The 26,453-nt window shown below is 39.7% G+C and overlaps 1 protein-coding gene across 5 annotated transcripts in view; it reads left to right on the forward strand.

Annotated features, from left to right (window-relative positions):
- Positions 1-26,453, forward strand: part of ATXN7 (ataxin 7) — an 87,802-nt gene that overhangs the window by 8,832 nt on the left and 52,517 nt on the right. For 3 of the 5 annotated variants that reach the window (XM_058845472.1, XM_058845470.1, XM_058845469.1), the window contains 3 exons: positions 10,439-10,531; positions 18,505-18,759; positions 19,276-19,344. In XM_058845472.1, the coding sequence (XP_058701455.1) occupies positions 18,516-18,759; positions 19,276-19,344 (313 nt within the window). In that variant the 5' untranslated portion in view covers positions 10,439-10,531; positions 18,505-18,515. Of the gene's footprint in view, positions 1-10,438; positions 10,532-18,083; positions 18,365-18,504; positions 18,760-19,275; positions 19,345-26,453 lie in introns of those variants that run through there. The other 2 variants (XM_058845468.1, XM_058845473.1) reach the window with 1 other exon arrangement.

Raw genomic sequence — 26,453 nt, forward strand, 5'->3', positions numbered from 1 at the left:
TCACTTCAGTTTCATTCCAGTGTCACTTTGGCAGTTATGAATCGTTGGTTTTTTTTTTCATTTTTGAGAACTGCTTGTGGTTTTTGGGGTGTGTGTGTGTGTATATATGTTTATGAAGTTAGGATGGTGTTGAACAATAACGTATCCTAAAATACAATTGTGCACATATATATTAAAATGAAACATATGAGTTTTTTTTTTAAGTGTCATTAGTTTGAAATTTAATTTTAGAAGTACCCAAATTGCACTTGAGCTGCAGCCACTTTGTCTGGATTGGAATAGGAGGATATTTATTGTCAGATTTTCTGGTAGAGCTTTCTATCCTGTTGCTATGTGAAAGGCTTGCACGAGCAGGAGTGACTGTAACTGTACTTCATGTCATCAAATAAATGGAAGGAAATAGCTCCAGAGCTGTTGTTTTCAAATGTTTAAAGAAGTCTGTCCTGGTCTTGCAAGCCTTTGAAGGGATTTTGAACCTTACTCATCTTCTCAAATGTTGGCATAGACTTATGATGATAATACAGGTAACAAATTTCCCAATGACTGGATTATTCTTATAGAATCTTGATTTTTAATTGCCTCCCAGTCTTTCTAGGACTGGTCTACTAAATTTGGCACAGGGAGTTTCAACTCTAAGACAGCCATTTTAGGACCTACATTTTCTTCTCTTTCTGCTAATAGCAGTTAGTGAAATTGCTGTTCTGCATCTTCTTTTGAGATGGATGCTATGAGAATGTGTTGCTTCTTTGCAAAGGTCTCTAAAAGTTAAGTTGTCTTTAAATAAGCAGTTGTTCTCTGCTGGCTTCTGTGCAGGTGATGTCTTTTAAGCAGCTGCAACAACTGTCATGGCTTGGGGAAAAATAAGTAACAGGCAGGCCTGGCACAGGGCACCTTCTGGGAGGTGTGGGTACAGTACAGCACCGTGCATTGTGGTTGAGAAATGTACAGCAATTCACAACAAAATGTAATTTATTTTTTTTTACAAAGCCATAGAAATATGAAAATATTACCTTAACTATGTGTCAGTACAGTTAAAGGAATGGTTTGTGCTAATCCAGTTGTCAGCAGAGCCCAGACTTGGCTAAGCTCCATTATCCTTTTGGTTGAGAAAGGAGGAAGGAATAATTGGAAATTCCATGATCTCTGGTGTCAAGTCAAAGATCTTCCCAGGCAAGTGTCTCATCGAGAGCAATGTTGATAAAAGATACAATTGTCTGTTGTTATCAGACAATTTAAAGCTTAAGAGTGATATTTGCCTTAGAAATACTTCAAAAAGAGAAAACACAACTGTTGAGACTTTATGCACTAAATATAGTATTGTATGGAGGATATGTAAAAGAAAACCTTGCTTTCATGTGGTCATGTTTTTTTAAGATTTACTTTGAAGCTTTCTGATCAATTTATGACTTTTTATTTTTCTTGCCATTTGATGAGTATTTTTCTGTTTCTGGTTTGTCACAGCTCTTCTTTGAGCACCATCTCTGATAACAATGGGGAGCTGCATAGTTGTGTTGCAGGGTGATGGGTCCAACCTCCTTCTTATCTTTGTACTCACACTGTAATTGTGACATGTTATTAACTCATGAACAGGACTTGAATTTTTAAAGTAATAGGAATATCTTCTATGCTTTTATTTGTTTTACTTATATATAAAATCATTGCATAGAGTAGGGGTGCACGCTGTGCTCTAGCTGAGCTTTGTAAACTTCCTTGGACAAAAAAAACCATAGTAAATCTGTATAATGCTAAGGATCCTGAGTTTGTGAAAATAACTCAACTTGATCTGCTTTTTTGAAAGAAATAAAGTATTAATTTATTGCACACATGGTGGACATCAGGTCTGTAGTGAATGAAATTAGGAAAGAGATGTGGAGATGCCGGTGCAGTTGCTTGAAGATCTCAAAAACCATACTTCATAAACAACGTGTGCCTGCCTCAAGAATGCAATTCCTTACAGTGAAAAAAGAGGGGACTCAGAGGGTGAGAACACAGATCTGTTGAAGGGAATTGCTAAACAGGGGGTTTGTGGCTGGGGGAGAAATAATTAGGTTGTATTCAAGCAATGAAGATTGATCATGGACAAACACAATTCTCTAGGGGAAGTATTGAAAGGCTGGAATAATCACCCGTGGGACAATGGCTTGTCCATTGCCCCAGGTCTTCAAGAACAGGTTTGATTACTTGTATTGTTCCCACCAGGTAGCTTAGTTATCATGCCTTGGGGCTGAGGGATGGACTGGCTGACCTTTGGAGGTTCCTTCTATCTCTCCTTTGGTTAACAGATCTCAAACTACACATTGGACACATTCTAATAGTATCACGCTGAAACCTATTCTCCATCTCTGTAACCTGTTCATCAGTTCTGTTTCAAGTGGAATTTGTTGTATCTGTAAAAGAAGCTGTGGTAGTTGTCAAGGAATGGTTGTGTTTTTCAACAGGTTTGGGTTTTTTGCAGTGCTTCTTTCATGTCATCCTTCAGGACGATTCTACAGCGAGTCCCTGTCATCCTTCTGTTTAAATATTCTTCTCTGCTGTGCTGTTGCATCTAGGCCAGTTGCAGAATTGTTATTCTGCTTGGAAAAATTATGGGGATTCATGGAGTGCCTTGTGGGGGAAAGCATGTCCTGAGTGTGGATAAGAATGAGCAATTTTTCCAGTTGGCTGCATTCAAACTGTTGATTTCAGTAACTACAGCTTGACATTTAGTTCATACGAAGCCATGTTCAACAGTGAGATTTGTAGTTCCATTTAATTTCATTTTATCTGTGAACATGTATCCCCTTAGGAAAAATTAATTTCTTAGTGGGACTAGCAGTAAAAGGAGGGATGCTGTGGAACCTGGAGGTTGTGTATCTAATGGAATGATAAATGTGAGAAGAAATCCTCTGTTTTTCTAATGCTCCATTACCAGTCTGCTTGTCCATAAGCAGCAGAGTGAGGAAACTGGAGAAGCGATTTCTTCACAAGGCATTATTAGTCATAGCTAATAAATTATTTTAATAGCTAAAGAATATGCTAACACTCACACAGCTTTGACTTTGCATCTGTGTATAGTTCACAGAGAAGGGAACTGCTACTGGGAATATTTTAAAATGCAAATTATTATATTCTCCAGGTAAATGATAACAAAAAAATCCTTCCTTTTATTCTGTTAAAGAGTATCTAGTGGTTGTTTGACTAATGCTTGAGAATTAGGCACCTTATTAATAGTTACATAAGTAGTAGTTAGAAAAAGATATGATTTTATACAGTATAATAAGCAGCTATGAATTAATACAGTTTATAAATATGTGTTAAGCTTACAGTGTGTCAGAAGTGCTGTTTGCTTGGGTGGGCTTTTATAGACATTTAAGCCACTGGTATATTTGGGTGAGTGTATTTCTTAAAATGAAAATATTAGGGTTTTTAAATTAAGTTTCACGTCACTAAAAAGACACTTCTTGTCTTGTTAATATCACTAATGTCATGAATGTTAAAGTCTTGTCAGCGTTTTAACACAGGTAGTCTTTGAAATTTCAGTCCAAATGCTTATTAATCAGAAGCCATGTTGAGAAGAGAAACCTAACTAATTTAATCTTTTAAGTTGGTTGTAATTTTCTAGAGTGTGAGTTCTTGTTTTGTTTTTTTGTTTTGGCTAGGGTTGACATTTCTGTTGTTGCTGTAACATTTCTGTCCTGCTTGTCTGAGGCAGTGCACTCTGGCTCTAGGTGGCAGTCACTGGTAGGCAAAGAGAAGAGTCGTTCTGGGATGGATGCTGGGCCTGGTCCCTGCACTGATTGGTTTCTCCAGCTGAAATTTTTATGGTGTTGGACAGCAATAAAAGTGTCACTTCTGCTTCTTTCCCTTCTGAACTGCAACGGAGATACTATGAAGAAAGGGGGGGGGGGGGGGGGGAAATAGGAGAAAAGGACAGAAGTTGGCAGTGATTCACAAAAGAGAGCTTTATTAATGCTGACAATTTGGAAGATATTTCTTTTCTATCAGCATGATTCCTGTCCTAGATTAACAAACATAAATTTGTTTATAATGGAAGAAATACCAGTTTTTCACTAAATTCAGTTTCAAAGAGTAAAATAGATTGACTGAAGTGCAGTCAGGGATAATAGGAGTGGAGAAATGTGTAATTGTAATTTCATTTAATTGAGTGAGGATTTCCCCACATTATTATGGGCAAGTGTTGAAGAAGAAATACTCTTTTTTTGCCTAAGACCTTGAGTCTTCCACCCTACCCCCTGCATCGCCATCCTCCCTTTGAAGTGTCCATGCTTTCTCCATTTCCAGGCTCTTTCCCATCATTATACAGGTAATTCCCTTCCTTTATGTTTGTTAGCTGTCTGTCTCTTGATTCTCCACTCTGTCTCTTCTCTATAAGGTAGGATGGTCTTTAAGGCTTTTCTTTCTTGGTATAGGTGCTGTTTTGCTTCCCTAACCCCTCCCTGCTAAACAGTTTGATAGAAAGTTGCTGTTGGAAAAGGCAGCAGCACTCAAACAAATGAGCAACAGTTTCTCACCCCTTGCTGTGTAGGGCTGATTGCACTTCTTGAGATGCATGCTGCTTGATAAGAAAGCTGCTGTTACCATAAAATCACAGTTCAAACCCAAGATTAGTCTATACATTTTATTGATCTCTGGTTTCAAATACTATGGCAAATTACAGTCTTGTTTACCTGTGTGCAAATCCCAAGAAACTCTTTGGAAAGAGCTGAAGTAATTCTGGATGTACGGAGAGATACTTAAGATCATGTTTTGGCTTTCAGTTTTAAAGATAAAGAAATTATTTACTGTTATTTTGTATTAACTAACAGCTCTAGTAAAGGGACTCTGATCCTCTGAGTGCTTTGCAGATACTCTGCAGGATATTTTTGCACTAAAGAACAAAAACCAAAAGATCTTGATTTTTGCTTAATACAAGCCTAGCAACAAGCTTTAATTTACTAACATACTAGTTTTAACTATGGAAAACTACAGATTTTTGAAAAGAAAGGTGCTTTAGCTGCAGAAGAATAAAACCCACAAACCACCAAAAAAAAAAAAAAAACCCACCCAAAGATTCAATTAGTTCTGTATTTTCATATGTTTATGATGAAAAGGACCATTAACATTTCCAGAGCTGAGTTTTACAGCTCAGCCAAATGAATTTCCAGAGCGTTTCCAGTTTGAGAAATGTGGACCATCATTTGTGAGGAAAAGCTTTCTGAGAGTTAGGAGTAATTTAGTACAGATTTCTGTGTGAAATTCATGTGCAAGAAATACAACACAGAGATAATTCTGGTATTATGTCAAGATTATACATTAGGGTGACAGGTATCACAGTCCCTGATAGATTGCAAAGGACAGAGATAATGAAGAGTGATGCTTTGTGTTCCCAAGCCTGCCTTGGGCCTGGTATCTACCTGTAGGCAAATCACTCCTTCCTTAATTCCTCTGTCTGTAAAAGTGATGATAATGATGTGGATTATTTTGTCTTTTGTTTTGAGATCTTAAGGGAATACATGGAAATGAAGTGGTAGGAACATGAGAGGAAGTACTAGGTAGTAAAATAAACATCTGTATTGCAGACAGCTTTGTTCTGGCAACTGATTAAAAAATTATTGATTCTACTGTTCTTTCCTATTGAGGGTGTCAGTATGTACTTGTTCACAGGACTGTAGGAAAAAAAAAAAAATTGCTATTTCTTACACTTGCCTATCTTTCAGCTTGTCATTCAGAATTTATGATAAGGTTATTCTGCTTTTATTCTTGCCCATTACTTCCTCCACGAGGGACAGTTAAAGCTGTAGTTGGTTGAGGATAAGGACAGCAAAGGTCTGTCTTTATTTTCTCTATCTCCTCCCTTTCTATCTCTCTGTCTCTCTTTGGCCGTTGAAAATGTAGGTCATATTGCATCACCATAAAATGGAACAGTCAGAAAGGTGTTTGTAAAATGCTGACATCCTTAGCCTGGGGTGCATGCCAGTGTCCTTTGTTTACATTGGGAATAGTGTTGTACCTGTGTAGGAACCAGCATCTCTGTTAAGGTTAGTGGTATGGTACCTGAATTATGAGTCAGATTTTAGGATGACTTTCATCTGCCTGAAGTAATTTAAAATTAGACAGATAAAATGCAGCTACTCAGAATAATGATATACACAAGGAGCTAATTTGAAATCCTTAATCTGCAATAACTGTGACGGTGTCGTTTGAATAATGTTGCCTTTAACAGAGGAGCTCTGTAATAAATTTTGCAAATCATATTAATCATGAATCTCAATTACCTTGATTAGCTGTGCCTTTCTGTCTTGAAAAGTATGTTTATATTATATGTTTGTATATTTTTCTTAGTTTTTTACTTCATTATTGTTTTATTCATTCACCCTTTTAAATGATCCAATCAGGATATTTTTATTTTAAAAATGGAAAATCATGATGTCCAGTGTCTTACTTCCAGCTACCAGGCTTTCATTGTTTGTGTTTCTGATGTAATACAAATTGTAATTGGTATGAAATATTCCTATGGCTTAAAATGCAGAACATATCTTTTTCTTCTCTACAGACATATATAAATACCTTTTTTAAAGAAATGTATAAATCTAATTTCATCTATCCATATTTATCTTAGTTTGCTGCAGTAAGATAATGTATTTTAGGGACTGAACTTTCAAATAAATAGTGGCATAAATCATACTGCAAGATGTGGGTGTTTTGAAATATAAGACAAAATACTTGCTTATAGAAAATGGTGCATTATTTCTGAAATGAGGTATGTTTTTTACCTTTCTGTTCAATGCTTTGTGTGGTTTTACTTAAATTGTTGAAGTGGAATATGCAAAGGGTTCTTATGACTTTGTTAATCTTACTGCTGGAGAAGACTTCTAAGTTAAAAGAGAAATTGTTGGAAGATAAAATCAGTGATGACATGATTTGTTGAGGAAGATAATGAAAGCTGGTCTTTGCCTGTTGTCATTAGACAAAGGAAAATTATAGCAGTCAAAGTTAAGACTCATCAAGTGCACTTTGCTGTGCATAATTATTTAGTAAGATTTAACAATTATCCAAAAGGTGTTATTGCTTCTCCATTGATTAAGGTATTAGTTATGTAGTAACTAAAATATTAGTTATGAAAGTTTGATCCTTCTTGTTATTAATTAAGATACCTATGGATGTTTGAAATAGCTTCAGAATAACTTCTATCATTGTTATATTTTACACCAAATATCCTGTTGCATTTGTGTTTGCACGAGTAATAGTAAATATTTAGGTAATTCTGAGAAGTACTTGCTATTGGTATACATAGGAAATACATGAAATCTTGAGAATCTGTAATTTCGTAATTGGTGTTTGCAGAAGTTTGGTATTTAATCTCTGAATGGAGCTGGTAGTTATTTTTCTGTCTGTAAAGATATGAAGAATTGTGTCTCCTGGAGAGACTAGCATGGCCAATTATGCAGTAGGTGGTTCTGATACCATCTTTGACCCCCTGAGATTCTGTAGTTGATGGGTTCAGAGTCAGTCTCCAGCACAGCCAGGATTAGCCTGGGGACTGCTGGGGTTTACCCTTGAATTTTCAGCTGGCCATAACAGCAGCCCCTGGCCTGCTGCTGCCCCACTCCTGCTCCCTCCACACCCTCCTCCTGCTCCTGCCTCTCCAAGGGGCACAATGAGACCTCGGGAGGTTCTCCCCACACTTACAAAATGCCTCAATGAGGCCCAGTACTGGGTGTGACTGTACCCTGCATATCCATGTCTTTGTTTGTATAAATATAGACTTTGTATTTTATCTTGAGTATTTAGTAGGTAACATAGAGGAAAGAGCATTCCAAAATTTAGGCACATTCTTTGGTGCATATTTCTGTCTTCTGAAAAGAAACAGAGTTAAAGGATCTTGGATGGCTGAAGCATTAGTTGTGATGCTTTCAAAAGTTAGGGATGTTCTATCACATACATTTCCATTTTCTTTATTTTAATGAATTGATTTGCAATTACAATTTTCATATAAATGTGTTTGCCCTTAAATGGGCAATATACATTTGTAATTGTAACTCTGCCTGTATTATATGTAATCTGTGTAGATACAATTTTGACTTGGGTATATCTTTTGCTCTGCTAGGCTGTGGTTTCCCATCTTTCCTATCAGTAACTTCTCAAAGTATTAAACAGAATTTTGTCCAAGTTCTTTGATAGTCAGGCCATGGGAGTGACATAATGCTTCACTGGTTTGGTAAAGCAGGCCTTTTTCCATTTTCCTGGATTGGCTGCTTTGGCTTCTTTTGTCATTTTTCCTCCTTTCAGCTAACTCTCTTTTCCAGGGTACCAAGGAGAGAGCTCCACCTGGCTTGTTCTCAATCATCCCATGACTTCCTTGCATTACTCTCTGCTGACAGTTGTGGTTGTAATTGACCTGCTGTAAATTCTCAACAAGAATCATTCCTGTTCTCTGCCACCCATTATCCAGAGAAAGAGTTCTCTTTAAAGGGTCATTAAGCTGTCAATTTATTCTTTTGAGACTTACTCTTTTAACTTCTTTCAAACTCAACTGCAGGTGTAATCCCTACAGCAAAATTCACAGGTGGTGACATAGTATGCTCTGATCTTTGGTATACAGGAATAAAATTTTTGCTGATACTTCCTTCACCCTTGTCTTGTTTGTTTCTTTACTACCCTATTTCTAGATTTGTAAGTCTTTGGAGATGTCTTCTGCTTTATAGTTTTTGTTTTCATTTTTGCGTGAAGCAACAGAACTTGCCTTTTATGAAAAAGTAACATTTACATCAGGATAAAAGAGTGTTTTGCATGCAGGGCTCTCATATCCCCTAAAAAAATTGGGGTAGAGATGGAGGAGTGAACACAGCAGGTAGGTCATATGCTCAAAGGGCTTGGGACTTTGAAGCTAAACATTGAATGATCTTCTGGGAAGGGGATGATCCATATCAATTCAGAGTCTCCTATCTTAAACTAATAAAGGACAAGAAGGATTTTTTGGTAAACCCTGCATGGCATTTTCCTAGTTAGCAGGAGTTGAAGACAAAGTTTTGTACTATAGTATTCAGTAAGATTTGTATGTGTAACAAGGAAATACAGTGTGTTCTGAGACTTCTACTAGTGTAGAAATTTGCTAAGTATCACTTCTATTAAGCATAAAGCAAAACTGTGCCTGCAGAGGAGAGAAAAAAATAATACTGGACTTGCTCTCAAGTCTTGTCCATTGAAAACAAGAAAAAATTGGATTTTATGTGGTAACTAGAATATAATTAAGTGAAGATGTTCTTCTTAGGATCAGCTATGTCACTGAGCAGAATCTATCTTAGAAATAGTAAATATATCTCTAGAGGATCTCGGTCAAGGTAATGTTAGCTGCTAAGCTGCAGTTTAAAGGAAAAGATGAAGAAAGGATTTATCCTCAGTGCATAAAAAGACTTTAAAGATATAAACTCAGTTGGCAGGCATCTTCCCAGAGGAGCAGGCAGAAGCCAGGAAAAGCTTAATTCGGCACCTTTTACTGGAGCAGAGCTCTGCAGACTGGGGGACAGCTTGGATGCCCTCTTGCACTGCATTCCTCTTGTCTGGACTTTAGTCCTGCAAGGGAAAAAAATAGTTTTCTCTGAAGTGTCATCCAGTCCCAGTGCTGGCTTGGCTTATTTATATGTATTTTCGTGGCTTTTTAGTGATGAAAAAAAATAACCAGTTTAATTTCAAAGCACTTGTAAAAATCAATTAATTGATCTTGAATATAACCTGTGCACAAAAATAGTTGAACTTTTTTCTGAGTTTTAACAGGACTTTTGTTTAGCTTTAACCAGTTTGGCATTGATGTATGCTAAACCAAAGCAAACTGGGATTTATTTCAGTTTATATAAAAAAGTATATAAGCATTGAGTGAAAGGATCTTAAAAACCTGAGCTTGAGATGATAAAGGTCCCATTTGTGGGAAGGCCTCAATCTACATTTCTCTAAATTCTTCATCAGTGGTACAGTGACAGTCCCTGATGCTTGTTATGTGAAGGATCATTTTTAGCTCCCCATGTTCTGTGGCATGGTGGTAAAGCTGTCAATGGCTACATCCTGAGAGCCCCTGTACTTGGAGTGGTGCTGTATTTTGGAAAAATGCTGTGCAGAAAATCCAGCACTGTCGTATTTCCAGCGTGTGATACAGACACAGCCACGTGCTTGGGAACCTGGTCAGTCAGAGTCGGGGCAAGTGCGGTAACTGGGCTGAAGATTGAGGTTTCATCCAATGCATGCCTTTCTGGTAATGTCAGGCTGCCATTTAGAGAGCTGCTCTGCACAGAGCATACCATAACAGCTCCCTGCTTACCTTTCAATTTGAAATCCATTGCACAAACTGTGTTTGTAAAACTGATAAAATGTTTTGTATTAGTTTTTAAATAGACACATTTATCCTTAGGAAACAGAGTTAAGGTTTCAAATGTCTTAGTGCTGTATTCTTTTTCTTTTCTTTCAGAATTAATCAGGTACAAGTTAGGAAAAGCTTCCAAAATCTGAACAGATGAAGATCAATTGATAAATCAACCCAGCGATTCACCATACTTTCAAGGTACTGTGACATACTTAACCAAATATTTCCTTAAGCATAAGATTCTCATTCTTTAGATGTGAGAAGCGTAGAGAGCAGGATATTAGCAGGGTTGCAAATCAAGTCTGAAGCGTTACCAGATGCAGTGGGGAGACTTTTTTAAAATGCAGATGTTTAATGTATGTTTCAGTGGGAAATAAAATCATATTGCAGGCAACCTAGAAGGAGTTCAACTTGGCATGCAGCTGCCAAACTTAAAAAGATCAAACTAAGCTGGATTATATCTTTCAATCAGTTAGGTGAAGTGATTTGGAAAAGTAAATTGTGGCAGACAGGGAATATAGTAGAATCAATATAAATTTATTTATTTTTTATATTTTAGAAGAAGTAATCTTAATTTTCTGAATAATTATTTTTTCTATTTCCATGTTTCCATGATATATTAAAGCATTTGAAGGCTGTTAGGCGCTGGCATATGCCATAGCCTACCAGCTGCATCAGTCCTATTATTTTACAAGTTCAGAAAGTGGAATTGTAATTTGAGATAAGACTGTACAGTTGCCAAACACGGTGGGTTTATTCTTCATGACTAATGTTCATTGCAGAATGTTAGAAAAAAGAGGAAATTGTGATGATAATAAATTGAAATTTTGTCTGAAGGGCTGCTAGTGCAAATTATTTTATCAGGTACTGCTAATTCATTGAAAGATTATCTGTTTCTTTCTCTGTTTCCCTTACATTTATCTTTACTCTTTATCATCACGTGCATTTCACCATTTTGTATATTTTTTGCTTAACTCCATGAAAAAAAAGACTTCACTCTTATGCACAGATATGAAGAATCCAGACTATTACAGCCTGGCCAGTATTTGCTGGGCAAATAATCTTTTAATATATTTTAAAATAGATTGTAGCAGAAAGGGCCATTACAGTTAGCATGGATCTGGCCTGCAGAGCTTATTTAAGTGGCAGAGTTAACCTGGGCTCAAGAATTGTGAGGAATGTTTGTTACTGTCTGGATCCTGCAATATGTAACTTTTGAAGCTGTAATACCTGAAGTTTTTTTAGCAAAATGCTTCCCTGGATTTTCCAGCAACCAGAGAGGTGTCTGTCTTAGTGAACCCAGAGTGTCTGGGTTGCAAAAACAGGCTTTGTTCTTTCTACTTCTTTACTACTCATCACTGAAAAGGGCCACAATATCTGTCAGGCTTTCATATAATCCTAGGAAAGTCTAGGTTGGAACTGTCCTCTGAGCATCATCTGGTCCAACTTTCTGTTTAAGGCAGGTTATCTGAGGCCTGGTCAAGCTAAGGGTTAAATATTTTTGGCAAGAGAAACTTCACAATTTCTCTGGACAGCCTGTTCCAATATGTCATTGTCCTCATTGAAAATAATTGGTTGTTGCATCTGGACAGAAGTTCTGAACCAACTTGTGCCTGCTGGCTCTTGCCCTGTCACCTTTTTCCTTGTGAAGAGAGTCTATAACTGTCTTTTACTTCTTGGAAGACTGTGAGTGCATCTCACCTGAATCTTCTCTTCTTTAGGCTGAATGAACCCAATTCCTTTTAATTTTTTCACAAAGCTTTCCAACCTTCTAATCGCTTTGTTGGCTCTCTGCTGGACCTTGTCCAGTTTTTTAATGTCTCTTGAAGTGGCTCAGTCTTCCAGCCTGTCACAATCTCTGTACATACGGACATTTCGGGTGGATCTAGTTGTTTTCCAAGTTTTTGTGTCATCTGCAAACTTGACGATGTATTTTTTCCAATCATCCAGAGAATTCTAAAAGATATCAGATAGGATTGAGTATTGATCCCCAAGGAACTCTGACTGACTGCCATTTGATTTTGAGCCATTCCCACCCTTTCAGCACAGCAGTTTAGCCAGTTTGCTGGCAATCTCATGGTCCCCATCTGTGACCTTTCAAACTAACTCTCCTAGCACCCTCCTGTGCTTCCTGTCAAATCCCACAGACCTGCCCATGTCCAATTTGTGTAATATTTTGTTGTTAACTTGCTAAGCATGTGGTCAGGGCAGGTAGCATCAGCAAAGCATCAGCAGGCAGCAGTCAAACATGAGAAAAAAGTTTAAATTTAAATTTCCTTATGCCAGGGTTCTTAGGATCCTTGGTTTGATGTTAAAAGCACATCAGAGGTTATGGGGCCTCAGCAGTTTCCCTTCATAGATAGTGGGGCAGTGGCCTCAAGGAGCTCAAGTCCTGTGAGCTGTGCTTGGACAAGAGTCTTGAACTGGCAAGAAACCAGGCAAGGTTATGAAACCTTGCATGGTAATTGGGTTCCAGGAGGTCAGTAGTACCAAATTGTCCCCATCAAGTGCTTTGGTTTCAATAAATGGAAATCCAGCACTAATGTTTTGTTACAATTGGCCTGAACAGCTGTGTATTTGAATACTTCTAAGCTGTAATATCATATTCTCTGTGTATAAATGAGAATCTAAAAGGTCAAACCTGTTTATGATTCCTCTGATTAAAATGATTCATCTCCACAGTTAGGTTGCTGAAATTGTTTTAACAGTTCCAAATTCAAAAGGTAATTTCAATACCTTAAGTAAAATTAGTAAACATTAGTTTGATTTCCAGATCATTAACTGGGTGTATTTTGTGTAGTTTTGCTTATTTATCTTTAACACTTGGAAACTTTGTATCACTACAGAGTGTTTTTTCTGTAAATTTCCTTCCAAGAATTGACAGTATTTGGCGTCATTAAGCAGGGCAAAGATCTCTTCTCTATTCATTATTCTGCTTGAGATCACTGTGTCGTGAATTCTTGCAGACATATTTGAAAGTTAACTAAAGAAGAAAGTGGTTGTAGTCTTTTGCTAGATTCTTAATGCATGGTAATAACATTGTCTTATAATTTGGGTGTAAGAGTGTTATTGTGATGTTTGGATAAACATACAAGGGCATCTGTTGCATTTTCACCCTAATGCAGAATTCCTTGCAGATTTACTTATTAGCCTCCATTCCCCAGTTCTTCCTTCTCTGTAAAGGGTACCTTAAGTTAGCCTTCTAATACTAACAATATTTCCCCTGGTACAGGTGGTTTGTAGTAGGTATGCACAGTCATTTATATTCCAGCATTTAAAGTAGCTGTATTTTAATGCTTCTGAGCATCTCCAGTTTCACCTTTGAAGTGTTACTCATAAATAAAATTATACACATCAACTGTTCCCAGGATCTGTGGGAAAAAGGATAATAGACTAGCATGATTTCTTATATAATTTTTTTATTGTGTGCTGCTTATGATTAGTATCATTTTGCAGGATCACAATCTTGTGTATAGTTATAAAGGGAGGAGTTGCTGATTTCCTGGATGTCAGAGTAAACTACAGATTACCATAATGTATTTTTCTTAGTGAATTAATATTTTTCCATAATGGGGCTTACATTAAATGCTCTGTTAGTTATGGCTGGGTAGTTCTGTTTTCATCTGGGTGTTTTGATTTATGTGAACTTTATATACTTCCATACTTGCCCAATTATAGTCTTATATTTCTCATACTGGAGATACATTTTAAAATGCATAGAATGTGCTCCCTGTTCCAGTGTTTTCAGCAAGAGCTGAGAGGAGGGTCAGGACTTCAGCATATCAGTTGTTTGAATTGTCACTTCGTCCTGAATCCCACCTACCAAAAATTAATTACATTTGTTCTTAGTTTTTATGCCCTTCTTGGTCATTTCATACCTTTGGCTAGAATTAACTTACTTGATTTTGTTTAGTGCCATAATGCCCCTTAGAGCTTCTCCTTGTCAGGCGTTTTGTGAATTCACTATTTTCCTTTCTTCTGAGTACTGATAAAGTGACACCCCCGTGGATTCTCCCTGTCTCTCCCTTTGCACTTCAACTCTCACATCCTTTCACTTCCATTGTGGAAAATCATCGGTGAATCGTATCATTGTACTTCTGCTCTTAAAAGAGTTCAGCTGCAGATTCATCCTTCCTTTTTCATTCCAGTTAAGAGTTGTCATATCTCAGGTCCTATACAGAGGCTGTCATACAGATTCTAACTGAACAGCTGAAGTAGGTGTTCCCTGTTTGAACGGCTTTCCCGGACCACCTGGCAAAAGAATGAAACCTGCTGGTACAGGTGAAAAAATGCCTGCAGTGTCATGCCATGAAATAACCATCCGCTGCAGTTTTCAGCAGTTGCATGCTGTTTGTAGGCATACATTTAATCATAGTGTTGCCACACATGTTTAATATATTGTTAAATCTACTTAATGAGCTTTAAAACTGTGAGTTTTCTTTTTCTGTATGTTTTGTTTCCTATTTTTGTCTTCTTCCTTTGCTTTTGCAGGCTGTGTTATATGTTTTGTTTGTTTATGCTTTCTTCACATCATTATTTGACTGTTTTCATCATCCACTGTTTCCTGCTGTTTTCCTGCCTCACATTTTTCCTTCTCTACTTTCTCCTTGAGCTTAACTTCTCCTTGTGTTTTCACTCTGTTCTCCAAATACTTGTTCTCATTCACAGGTATGAGCAGTTCATGGTTTTTCACACATTGTCTCAATCCCAATGCTACTGCTTGGGCTATTTTGCTTCCTCAGATAAGTCTTTAGAACCAGTGACATTTCCAACCTCCTTTTTGTTCTGTTAAAGAGAAATATTGGCTTCTAGGCAGTTTTACACATTCAAATATTCCCCCCACTCCTGGCCAGCTTCACCCCACTTAATTCTGGATACCTAATGCAGGTGCCTAATTTATGTGTGTGGTCATCCATGGTTACTTCTGTGGTCAGTGAGAAGAGAAGGGCTTCTTCAAATAGTGGTTTGAACCAGGAGGGACCAAACAGATCCCAGAAGTATTCCTTCCTCTCTGCTGACCACCAAGGGAGCTTTGGATGACTGCTCTTCTAACCGGATGGCTCAGATTTGTAACAGTCACCTCTGTTAAAAGTCTACTGCTTGTACATGTGTTTTCAATTCTGATCTCCTTTTAACATGATGGATTTTCAGGAGTTTCCCTATTTTTGCCTAAAATAATCAATGCATCCATGTACAGCATTATGGAAACAATGTAAGAAAATTGAATTAGTTTGCTTTAAAGAGCCCAAACAACATATTCAGCCTAATGACTGTGGGGAAAGAAAGTTCTCGCCACTTCCAGTCCTTGTAAAATTAGTTTTTCATCTGCCCCTATTCCTGCTGTCTGACTAATCGGTCTTGTGCACTGAACTGATGAACTGATCCTTCTGCTGCCACTTCCCTCCCTCTGCTGGAATACTGATGTACTCACGGCACAGCGAGAAAATATTTCAGTAGCGGAAGGTTTACTAAAGGACAGCCTGAGGCCCAGACTGCAGAATTAGATCTTGAGTGGGAATATATATGGAAAGAAAAAAAAACTGTGAAAGAAGGAGGCTAAAAATGCAACAGCCAGATTGAAAGAGCAGAGAAGAGCCATAAAGGGCATAATCAAAGCTGTATGAAATAACAGAGGCGTGTGCTTTTACCTGTTTGGCTGGCACTTCTGAAGCAAGAGGCACTTCTGAGTAACTTGATGAGTGTCCACATTAGAAACTAAGAAATTTATTGTCTGTTGGCTTGTTAATGTAGTTAGTTAATTGATGTAATTTTTCCAATTTTTGCATAATTTGACATAAATACATAGGTACTATTTAAAGAAAAGAATCATGTAATGTGTGAACATGAAATTGATCTGCCATGGTCAACTCTGTCACTGTTAGACAGAGGGTAGGTGATGGTGTTCTATGGCTCTGTTTGGTCACTCATCACTATATTTGCTTTATGATTTATGTAAAGTAAATAATAGAAAGACAATAATAGAAAAACCCTTTTATGAATTTGTTGGACACTTGGACGTATCAAGGTTTCTTTTTCAAACTGCAGTTGGAGCAGTTTTCTGACAGCTTACTCCAGGACAAAGGAAAGCTGCATGAATGAAGTTTGTAATATAAATGAGAATATTTGACACAGGCAATATAGATCTGTCCGTAACTTGCTTTATCCTATGGCTGGAGTCTGCATTCAGCTGTGGATACTATCTTAGACTCCATTTGTGAGGAACTGTTGAAGAACTAAGCTTGAAAGAAATCAGGCATAGTTTTTTTTTCCTATCTGGCTTCTACACCACAAAAAAAGCTGAGGCTCTGTTCAGAAACTGTTCGGCACCTGACAGACATTTTTCTTCCAGTGATGTTCTTAGCTTTAATTATAAGTAGTTTTCTATATTATAAAATATGCTATATGATAATCAGTCAAATAATAATGCACTCCATTCATCTTTAGGCTCTAGTTCCATGAACACCTTTATTCATGCTCAGACTAAGATGAAGAGTTTTAGGAAGCTACAGACAGAGCAGCGAAGAGCCAGTGTAACTGTCTGAAACATCAGGGCCCAGCTCAAGAGGCTGATGGCCTTTGATAATTAATCCTGCTGCAAATGTCTGCAGTAGAAGTCAGCATTGCTCTCTTTACCTAAATTTTATGGTGTTGGCCTTTTATGAAGGAGCTGAGTGAGACTCAAGTTCATCAGGAGGAGAGAAAAATCATGCTAGCTGCTCTGTATTTGATCCACAGTTTTACGAGATATGTTCTGAGTGTGACATAAATTATCAGTTGGGTGGAACAGTGAAACTATTCTTATAATTACAGCCTATGCTATCCCATATGACTATGGTGTGATGAGCTTGAATTTATAGATCTTTTATATGCATAAATTTGGAAAGAAACATTTCTAGCTTGTGTAGCCCCACACTCCAAATGAAAACAGAAAATGACAATTAGCTAAGCCTGCGTGTATATGCACCTCTGCAGGTTAAACAAATTTATTTACAGCTCTGATTTCTGCTGTGTGGTTTTGCAAATACATGTCTGGGATCTGTGAGCAGTTCCACTGTCAGTGCCAGTCCCGAGCTCTCGAGTACCTGTAGAGGAGGCAGCACATCAGATTTACATATTTTTAGCTGTTCTTCAAGGATGGTGTTACTGACAGTGGCATCAAGTGTGGCCAGAAATCGTTGCAGATCATGGCCTGACATTTTGACAATGGTACTTGAACACTTTAGTGGAGAAAACGCTGTAATAAATGAATTCTAAACCCGGGGTTTGTTATCAAAGAACTTGATTTTGCAAAGCTTAGACTTTGTTACTTGGAGTTAGCAGGTAGGACAGCATCCTTTAATCATCGCTTTTGACACGGCACGACGTCACCGCAAAGTTTAGGCAAGAAAAAAAAAATAGCTGTTTAAAAAAGAAATGTGGAATAACAATGAGAAGGCCCTCTCCCTGGGGGGCAGGTTACGGGTATAACGAGGGCAGCAGCGCGCAGGAAACTCGCTCGGTGTCCCCTCTGTGCCCGGGGCCGTGCGGCAGCCGCGGACGAGGAGCGGAGGGAGGGGATGGGAGGGAGGAGATGAGATGGGAGGGAGGAGATGAGATGGGAGGGAGGAGATGGGAGAGGGAGCCGGGGGGGGACGGGGACGCGCCCGCCCGGAGCGAGTTTCCTGCTCGCCGCTGCCTTTAAGGAGGCGCCGGGTTTAAGGTGGAGCGGCGCTGAGGGCGGGGCGCGCCCGCCCGGCTCCGCCCGCCGCGTCGCTCTCCGGTCCGCCCCCCTCGCCGGGGCAGCGGGTGCCAGGCGGGGTTGTGATGCGGGCGTTGTTTTTGTAGGGTCGCGGGGCCGCGGTGCGGAGGTAGCGAGGCGGCCCATGGAGCTGGGGTACGCCTGGCAGGCGGCGTAGCCCTGCCCGCCCCCGCTCCCTTCCGCCGCTTTGTTAGCGCGAACACAAGCGCGCCTCACCTACACGGTGAAGAGGAAGGCAGCGCTCCCCGCACAATAATGGGCACCCGGGCGCTGCCCCCCGGGCCGCCGCAGAGGTGAGTCGGCGCCGCCGCAGGGCCGCAGGTTCCCCGCGGGGAGGAAGCAGAGCGAGCGGGCGGGCTGACAGCGCCGCGGCGCTGCCTTAAGAGCGGGGCGCCACCTTAAGCGGCCGCTGACTTTTCTCGTTACATTGTAGCAGCGGAAAGAATGTCGGCGCGGGCCGCGGGTGACGTCAGGAGGGAGCAGCGCGGCGCGGCCGCCAGGCAGCGGCAGCGGCGGCCCCGCCACGGCGAGGGAGGAGGCGGAGGAGGCGGGAGCGGCGCCGGCCCCGCCGCCACCGCAGCGGCAATGGCGGCCGTCGGGGAGCGCAGGTCCCTGCCCAGCCCCGAGGCGATGTTGGGGCAGCCCTGGAGCCACTGGGTCGATGCTGCTAAACTTCACGGGAACGACGGTGAGCGGCCGCCAACCACCACCCCCACCCCCCTCCCCCCGCTCCTCCCCAGCGCACCCCGCGGGTGCCCCGGCACGGCACGGCACGGCGGGGTGCCGGGCCCGGCGGGGAGGTTGGGTCCGTTCCCACCCCCGGCATTCGCGGCCGAGTTCGTTGTCCGGTGCGCGCCCCCCGGCCGGGCTCGGGAGCGGCGCGGAGCGGGCAGCGCCTGCCCCAGTTCCTGTAATCCGGGACACGGTGCGAGGAGCGAGGAGCCGGTCCCCGGAGCCCGGCACCTCCTGCCCTCGATTCAGCCTCGGCGTGGGGCGGGGAGCTCCCGCCGCAGGTGAGGCATCCCCGCCGCTGACAGCGGCTCCCCCGCTCCGGGGCCCAGGAGTGCGGGCTCCCTCTGCTCCTGTGTTTACCGTCGTGTCCCTGTGTGCCCACGGGGAAATGGGCTACGGGTCACCATCGCGGGGTCGCTCCTACCCTCTGGCTTTTCCGTGGATTGAGACCTTGTGGCTTTTTTGGTTTTAGGAACAGCATTAGAAGAAAGTTTCAAGGAATACGGAAGAAACCGAGAAGCAATGCGACTTTGCCGAGAAGGTGAGTGCAATTCATTCTTGAAGAAAAGTACACGGAGAAGTTTTCTTTCTCATAACTACTTAGCAGAGGGTCAGGCATGGGAAAGAGAAAGGATCAAAGTTTCCTGTCTGTTTGGATTTAGGACCGGTGGCTTGTCAGTGACTGATGTTATTAGCATTATTATTAAGTTGTTATGTATTTTGAAAACGGTGAGTTAGGGCATAGACTGTCTTTACTGTGTTTCTATATGTTGTTGTTTTGTTTTTTTCTTTAGACTATAAATAGTCCTAAGGAAGCGTTGTGACCAACGCTGATAAAATCTTCTCTTGAGTCACAATATTTTTTGTTCTTGGTATAATCCATGTCAGTATTTCAGTACCAGTCCCTTCCTCCGTCATGTCAATGTGTTATGTTTATTGCTTGGTGCTCTGCTAAATGAGAATGACCTTTCACCTGTGATTAGCAAAAGCCCATTACGGCCTAGTTTCTTGCAAGAGCAACAATGCTACTTGAAGTTGTAAGCAGATGATGAATGAAAGCTATAGATTATTATTTACTTTCTAAAAGGCACTGGAAAAAAGGAAGTGATGAGTCTGATTTATTATGTTAGTTTTTGTTTGTTTATTTTTCTAGTTTAATGATTGTTTCAGAACAGAGAAAGTTTTAGAACCTTTCTTAATATTGTTGGTTCTTGGTTCTCTCTGATTGCCTGAGACATGTGCCAGAGAATAGGCCCAGCTGTTTTAAATACTAGAGCAGTCAGACCCAAGTCATTTATTTGATGTTGTTAGAAATGGAAGATTGAGTTTGTAGAGATGGTTTACAACACGGGAAGCAGAACTTGCCAGCGACCTTAGGAGATGATCTGATTCAGCACTTACCCACTTGTGAGCTGCAAGCAGCAAATGAAACCTAAAGCAAGGTGGCACAGGCTAGCAGGATTGGGAGGCAGTGATCCATATTGAGTCTGAATCAAAATGGCTATTTTGTGTAGAATTCTTAATGTTGCGAAAATTTGGAGTTGGTGATCAGTGGCATGGAAGAAAGATGCAATAGACAGCTGTGTTGCGGTGTTCAGATTCACTTCAGATACATGTCTTCTTAAGTGTATCTGTGAGTTTTTAGACATTTGAAAAATTACTTTATTGCTTCATTACCAAGTTCCAATCTAATCATTGTTCTGGATATGTAATTTGTTTTTCAGAATAGACAGATTATTCAAATGCTAAAAAGCATTTGCAGCAATAAACATACACATTATCCTAGTCAAGATTTTACCAATAAGGATTTTTAAACATTTGCTGTTATTTCTACCTTTTAAAATGGAAGCATCTAAGGTTTCTAGATTCTAAAGATTAGCTGGCAGGGTAAAGAATGATCTATCCTATTTTTTTTCCCACTGGAGAGAGATCATGGAACTGCTTTTTGCACAGACTGATCACTGAGACACAGCTTTTCACCCCTGTGAATGATTTGTAGGGTTATGAGTTGCAGGAAGTTCATAAAATACTTTGAGAATTAAAAGTGAAACTTAGTAGCCCTGTCAGGCTTCCAGAAGTCTATTTATTTTGGTTGCTTTATGACATATGAATGAGACACTGACTTGGCATATACCTGTAGCTGGTCTGCAGGGAGCTTGGCCTGCTGCAAAATACAGCTAAAGTAGTATTAATTAAGTTTAGATTAACTTAACTTGAGGAACTAGGGGAGCAGCAAACATACCAGTATATGTATGCATTATCAAATAAAACTTTGAAAATATTGTAAATTATTCCTTTCTCCAGGAAGAATTTTGCATTCAAAATTGAGGAACAAACATTTATAAAGTAATTGGACTTTCTAAACCTTGTTTCTTAACAGAGAAAGGTGAACCAAAAGTATAAATTTTGCTAAATCCACTTTAACCTCAACACTTTTGTCGTGGTACCCCACAGTATTTTAAATACAAGTAACAACAGAACTCCTTGTGTAAGGAAGTTATTTCTCTACAGATCGGGAGTTGACTCTGAGGCCCAACTTCACAAAAGGATTTCAAGGTTATTTAGGCTAATTTAACCTTGCATTGCAACTCTTCCAGTTTGCATAAAAGAATTAAATATTCATGGCCTGGAGAGGGAGCAAAAGAAGGAACATGACTTTACAGCCCACATATTAGAATCGGGTTCAAAACCAAGAACCATTTTCTTTATTTAACAATTGTCAGGCTCCCACTGGCCTGTGTCCCCACTGGGGTATGGGTGGTAGTTGTTTCTTTCCCCATGTGCTGTTTCTGTGCATCTCCTGGTGGGAATGGCCTCGTCCTCAGTATGCCTGGTGGCAAGAACTGGATTTCAGCCTCGCAGGCAGTTGAATCTGAGCCTCCTGAAGGAAGAGTGAGTGTTCCCCTTGTTGTAACATTGTATTAGAAAAGAGTTTAACATTGCCGGCTTTTCCTTTTGTTAGGCTTTAAAGGCAAAGAATGATGCATGGTATTTTTTTTAAAGGAATAAAGGAGGATGTAACTGTGTAATTCCAGGGCAATATTTGCAAGCAGTGGAGAGAGGCTGGATTTCAGACACACCTTTGTCAGTGGCACTTTCTATTTGCTGATCAGGTAGCTCCTCTCTCAGCATTTTAGATGGTTGTGAAGCTTGATGAGTACTTAATACCTGTCAATGATGTTAGTTCCATGCAGGGACCAGGAAACATGTCTCAAACATGTTTTTTTTTTTCTGTATCTAACCCTCTTCATCATAACCAAGCTCACACTGAAGTAAGAACTAGAATCTGAGTTTGGGTTTCCCTAACTCCCAGTGTTTGTGTCTCATACGTCCCTGTTTCTTTTTCACTGCTTTCTGTGCTACTAATACATAATATTAAATCATTCCTGCTGGGATCATCACTGACCTTCATCAAAGTGAGAAGCTCACTGGATACTTTCCTACATGTTGCTTTTAGAGACAGTAACAGTCCACACTGCGCTTTGATGTAGAAATCAGAGCTGCAGGACTAAGGTATGGGCCCAATGGACTTGACTTGCTCTTGGTATGGAAAATCCCCTGGAGATGGAAGTGAGAGAGGGATACCCAATGGGATGGGAAGATTTTACTTTAAAATAAGCCTTAAACTTTACTTTGATTTTGTACACTGAAACCTTCTTCTGCTGAGCAATCCTATCAAGGTGAGAACATGTTAGAAGCAATTGTGCTTATTAGTTATTTTCATATGTAATTGAAATATGTGACAGAATCTTTTGGCTCATGCAGTCACTTAATTACTTACTGCTTTGTGAACCAGTTAAAGGTGTGAATCCCCTTCCCCTCACTTGTGCTGCGATGAAGCAAGCATAGTATGTTGCATTATAATACACAGATGAATTCCAAAACAGCAAGGCAGAAAATCCCATCCTCTTCATGCATTTTTCCTAACTTTTAAAATGAAGTTTTGTTGAAGTGCATCTTCCAAACTTGTGTGATAGTGGGAGCAAGTACCATCGGATGCAGCCAAAAATGTTTTCAGACACTCAGTTCATCTTGAGGGTGCAGTAGATCTTAAAAGGAGGTTGATGTGTCTGTAGTACCTGACACTGATTTAAAAAAAGATTCTTCATATCAAACCTCATAATCAGTGCTTGGAACAGTTTTTCAGGAGATCCTTGCTAACTTGTGCTGAATTTAGTTTGCTTTTAAGAATTTTTCTAGCCCATTGTTGCGAAGAGGATCTCTAAATAGAACTGTGAGTGTAGAGTTCATGCGTGGTAACTTTGACAGGCTTCAACAGAGGCAACTGTTGCACCTTGCAAAATTTAATGACAGGTTGGCTCATTTTTCTCTGTGAAAGAGTAGAGAAGCTGTGGATAGAAACAGTGAGGACCAAAGTTGTTTATTAGTTGTTTAGGGTTGGGAGCCTAACCCTCTCCCATCACCCAAGGAACTCTTGATTCTCCCCACAGTAAATTTTTAATTGCTAAGGGCTGTCATGTATGTTCCTTTAAATAAAACAAAAACATGGGGAAAAAAAATCCAGTATAGGAAACCCAAAACCAAGCCATCCCCACCCCCAAATCTATAGTGGAGAGTCAAGAAAGAGACAACCCATGTACATCATCATTACATACATCATTACTTATTAATTTGTGCAACCCTTTTGAAGTGGTTGGGATAAAAGTCTGTTACATTCTTGCACTGATTCATAAAATAATTTTGAAATATTTAAAATCATAAAAATCACAAAAAAGGAAACTATAGCATCTCAGATGGGAGTATAAAAGCATTGGGAGCAGAAAAGAGATGGGTTAGACAGTTTAAAATTGAGTGTATTCAGTGCATGCTGAAACTGGTGTATTTACTAGAGCTTTAAGCACCTCATTCTTTGTTACACATACAACCCCTCTTTTTAGTTTGTTTGGGTATTTTTGTGTGTGTTGCATCCTTTGAGAGGTGAATCCCTTGGTGCTGTCTATTTCAAGCACTTCACTCTTACTGTCATCATAGCTTAGAGTTAACTGGCAACACAGTGGAGGAGGAGGACAGAACATCTGTAACAGGTCATAGGTCAGAATTGGTGTTGGCTGTGGGGTGATGTAGCACAGCACCAGTCCTACAGCTTTTAGACTATACTGTCTTAATAAAGCAAGAATTTTCTGTGGGAATGCAGATTGTCAGTTTTAGGTGGGCACCTTCAGAAGACACTCTGGAAGGCTTAGTGACAGTAGGAATCAGTCAGGAGAGCAGGTGGGAGCAAACTCTTCAGCATCGTGTCACCTGCTAACAGCTGAACTTCGGGTCTTTGACAGTTAATATGTCTTGGGGATAAAAAAAAAAGGCTCTGTGAACCTCTAGGGCATTCAGCAGAAGCTTTGAGGTTTGATTATATTAATTGCTATTAATGGAAGTTACCAGAGCTGTGACAGTACTAAGAGGCACGTGATGAACCCTTGTTCTTCTTGAGCTCTCTCTAGGCAGGGTTGAGCAGTGAAATCCAGGCCTGGGAGGCTCACTAGAAACATCTTTATCACATAGACCCAAGGTCTAGAATTTTCCCGGCAGCAGGTTCCATAAATAATTAAAGCACTGGTGAAACTTCTGTTCCAATATTAAATTGTAAATACAAGGAAGAGACAGCATCTTATTTCAAATTTAAATTTGTTTTTATTCAGCCTTGGGAGGTGCTTAGTTGAGTTGATTTTTGTTGTGTCAAATCATATCAGAGAGATGCTTAGAGGGCTCTGTAGTCCTTGACTACCTGCAAATACACTTGTGAGAATTTTTAATACATTGAAGTAAATATTTTAAGGTAGCAGTACAAAGTGCCATGCTTCTTTTTTGACATTCTGCATTGCTCTTCACAGTCTGCAATCAGATAAATCTCTTCTTCATTTCATTGCATTTTAATTGACTATTTACACAAACTGTTTTAAGGTTTTGTGGAGTGGTTATCATAAAACAATTACAGGGACACTTTAAATTGTATTGAACTGTTCAGGAAAATTGTGCAGGTTTTATGAGATTGCTTGAAAAAATGCAGTTTGAAAGGATGTTACTTCTCAAATTCTATTCAGTGATTTGCCCTAATTTTTTTCCTTGTTATTTTTTTCCTTTAAATCTAAGTTCTGTTTACAATATTTAATTATTTCTGGCAAGATGAGTCAGGTGTTATAAATAGAATATTGTGATGTTAGACTGCAAGTTAGAACTGTGTCATCTCATATGCTTTAAAGATACTTTGCAGGTTTTAGGTATTACCATAGTTCTAGTGTGATATTGCAGGGCCTTGGGGACTTTGGCTGGAACTGCAGCCACAAGACTATCTTGATCTGTGCATAGTATGTGAGGAGGCAGGATATTTTCTTTTTTATGAGAACCTTTTGAAATAGTTGTCTGTACACATACGTAACAGTCAGGAATTCACTGTTATCTAATGCTTCTTAAGAGGTATGTATGATTAGCTAGGTTATCCCTGTGCAGAAGAGGTGATGTCTTGATAATACTTGGTTAAAGATTGGTTTCTGTATAATTTCTGTGCTATATTTAACAACAAAAACTCAGTGAGAGAAGAACAATGCAATAAATATGTATAAATGTGACTTTCACACAAGGTAACTTTGTCATCTAAGTAGAGCAGGAAAGACAAAAAGGCTGAGTGAAGGATACTTTTAAATAAATTGGGTTAAGAGGATGCAGATTACTCTCTCTAAGATAACTATTTTAAAAGGTATTTCTTCCATTGCAGCAGATCTAGAAAAGTGAATGTGTCCAGTTCTTATAGCTCTCCTGGCCATGTCCAGCCTGTGGCTGGAACTGCTGCAGGTTGTCTGGGAATAGGTGTCATTTCTTGTCTCTTACAAAACAGAAAAGATTTCATCTTTTACAAATCATTTGACTTATAAATAACTATTTTAAAAAATCTCTAGGATGCTTAAAAATTGTTTCTCTTCCTGTGTAATGAATGAAATAGTCCACGGCTGTGGAAGTTCCCCATACGTATGATATTCAGTGTTATTTCCTGGGCGTTCTTACAGTGTAGGTGACAGCACAGAGATGAATAGAGCTTTGTACTTACACTTCAAGTTTTTTAGCAGCAAGTGTTAAAATCTGACAAAGGGAATTCAAAGTCTAATGTAGCGAAGTAGCATGATTATAAAAGCAGTTGGCAATTTATTGTAATCTGTGTTCCCACTGCTAGAAGGCTTTGCACAGTCAAATGCTATCCCTGCTTGTGCAGGCTGTGTGCAGCTGTGAGCCAGGACTGGTGCTGGTGGCTCTCACACTGATTCTTGTGGCAAGTCAGACACTCGTGGTAACCCCAGATACTGCAGGGTATGACAGGATGTGACTTCATCAAAGTCAACTGTGCACGCAGCTGCTCCCACATTGCTTGGAGTCATGATTGTTAGGTTTGGAAATAACAGATATTCTGGGTTATTGGCTCAGGTAGATTAGAAATACTCAAATGCTCAGTTACTTGTGTGTACACATGGCCATCAGCCCTGTGAAATAAGCTAGTTTGTGGTAACGTGAGTTCCAAATGAGAAAGATTGATTATTTACAAGCTTCCCCCTGCCCTGATCTCCTCTTCTGATAGCTTTGGTATAGCCCGTGGATAACTTCATTGATAATATAAGGGGAAAGGGATAATTGGTTATGCCTTGT

Source organism: Poecile atricapillus, chromosome 9 (genome assembly GCF_030490865.1).
Source record: "Poecile atricapillus isolate bPoeAtr1 chromosome 9, bPoeAtr1.hap1, whole genome shotgun sequence".
Taxonomy (NCBI): Eukaryota; Metazoa; Chordata; class Aves; order Passeriformes; family Paridae; genus Poecile; species Poecile atricapillus.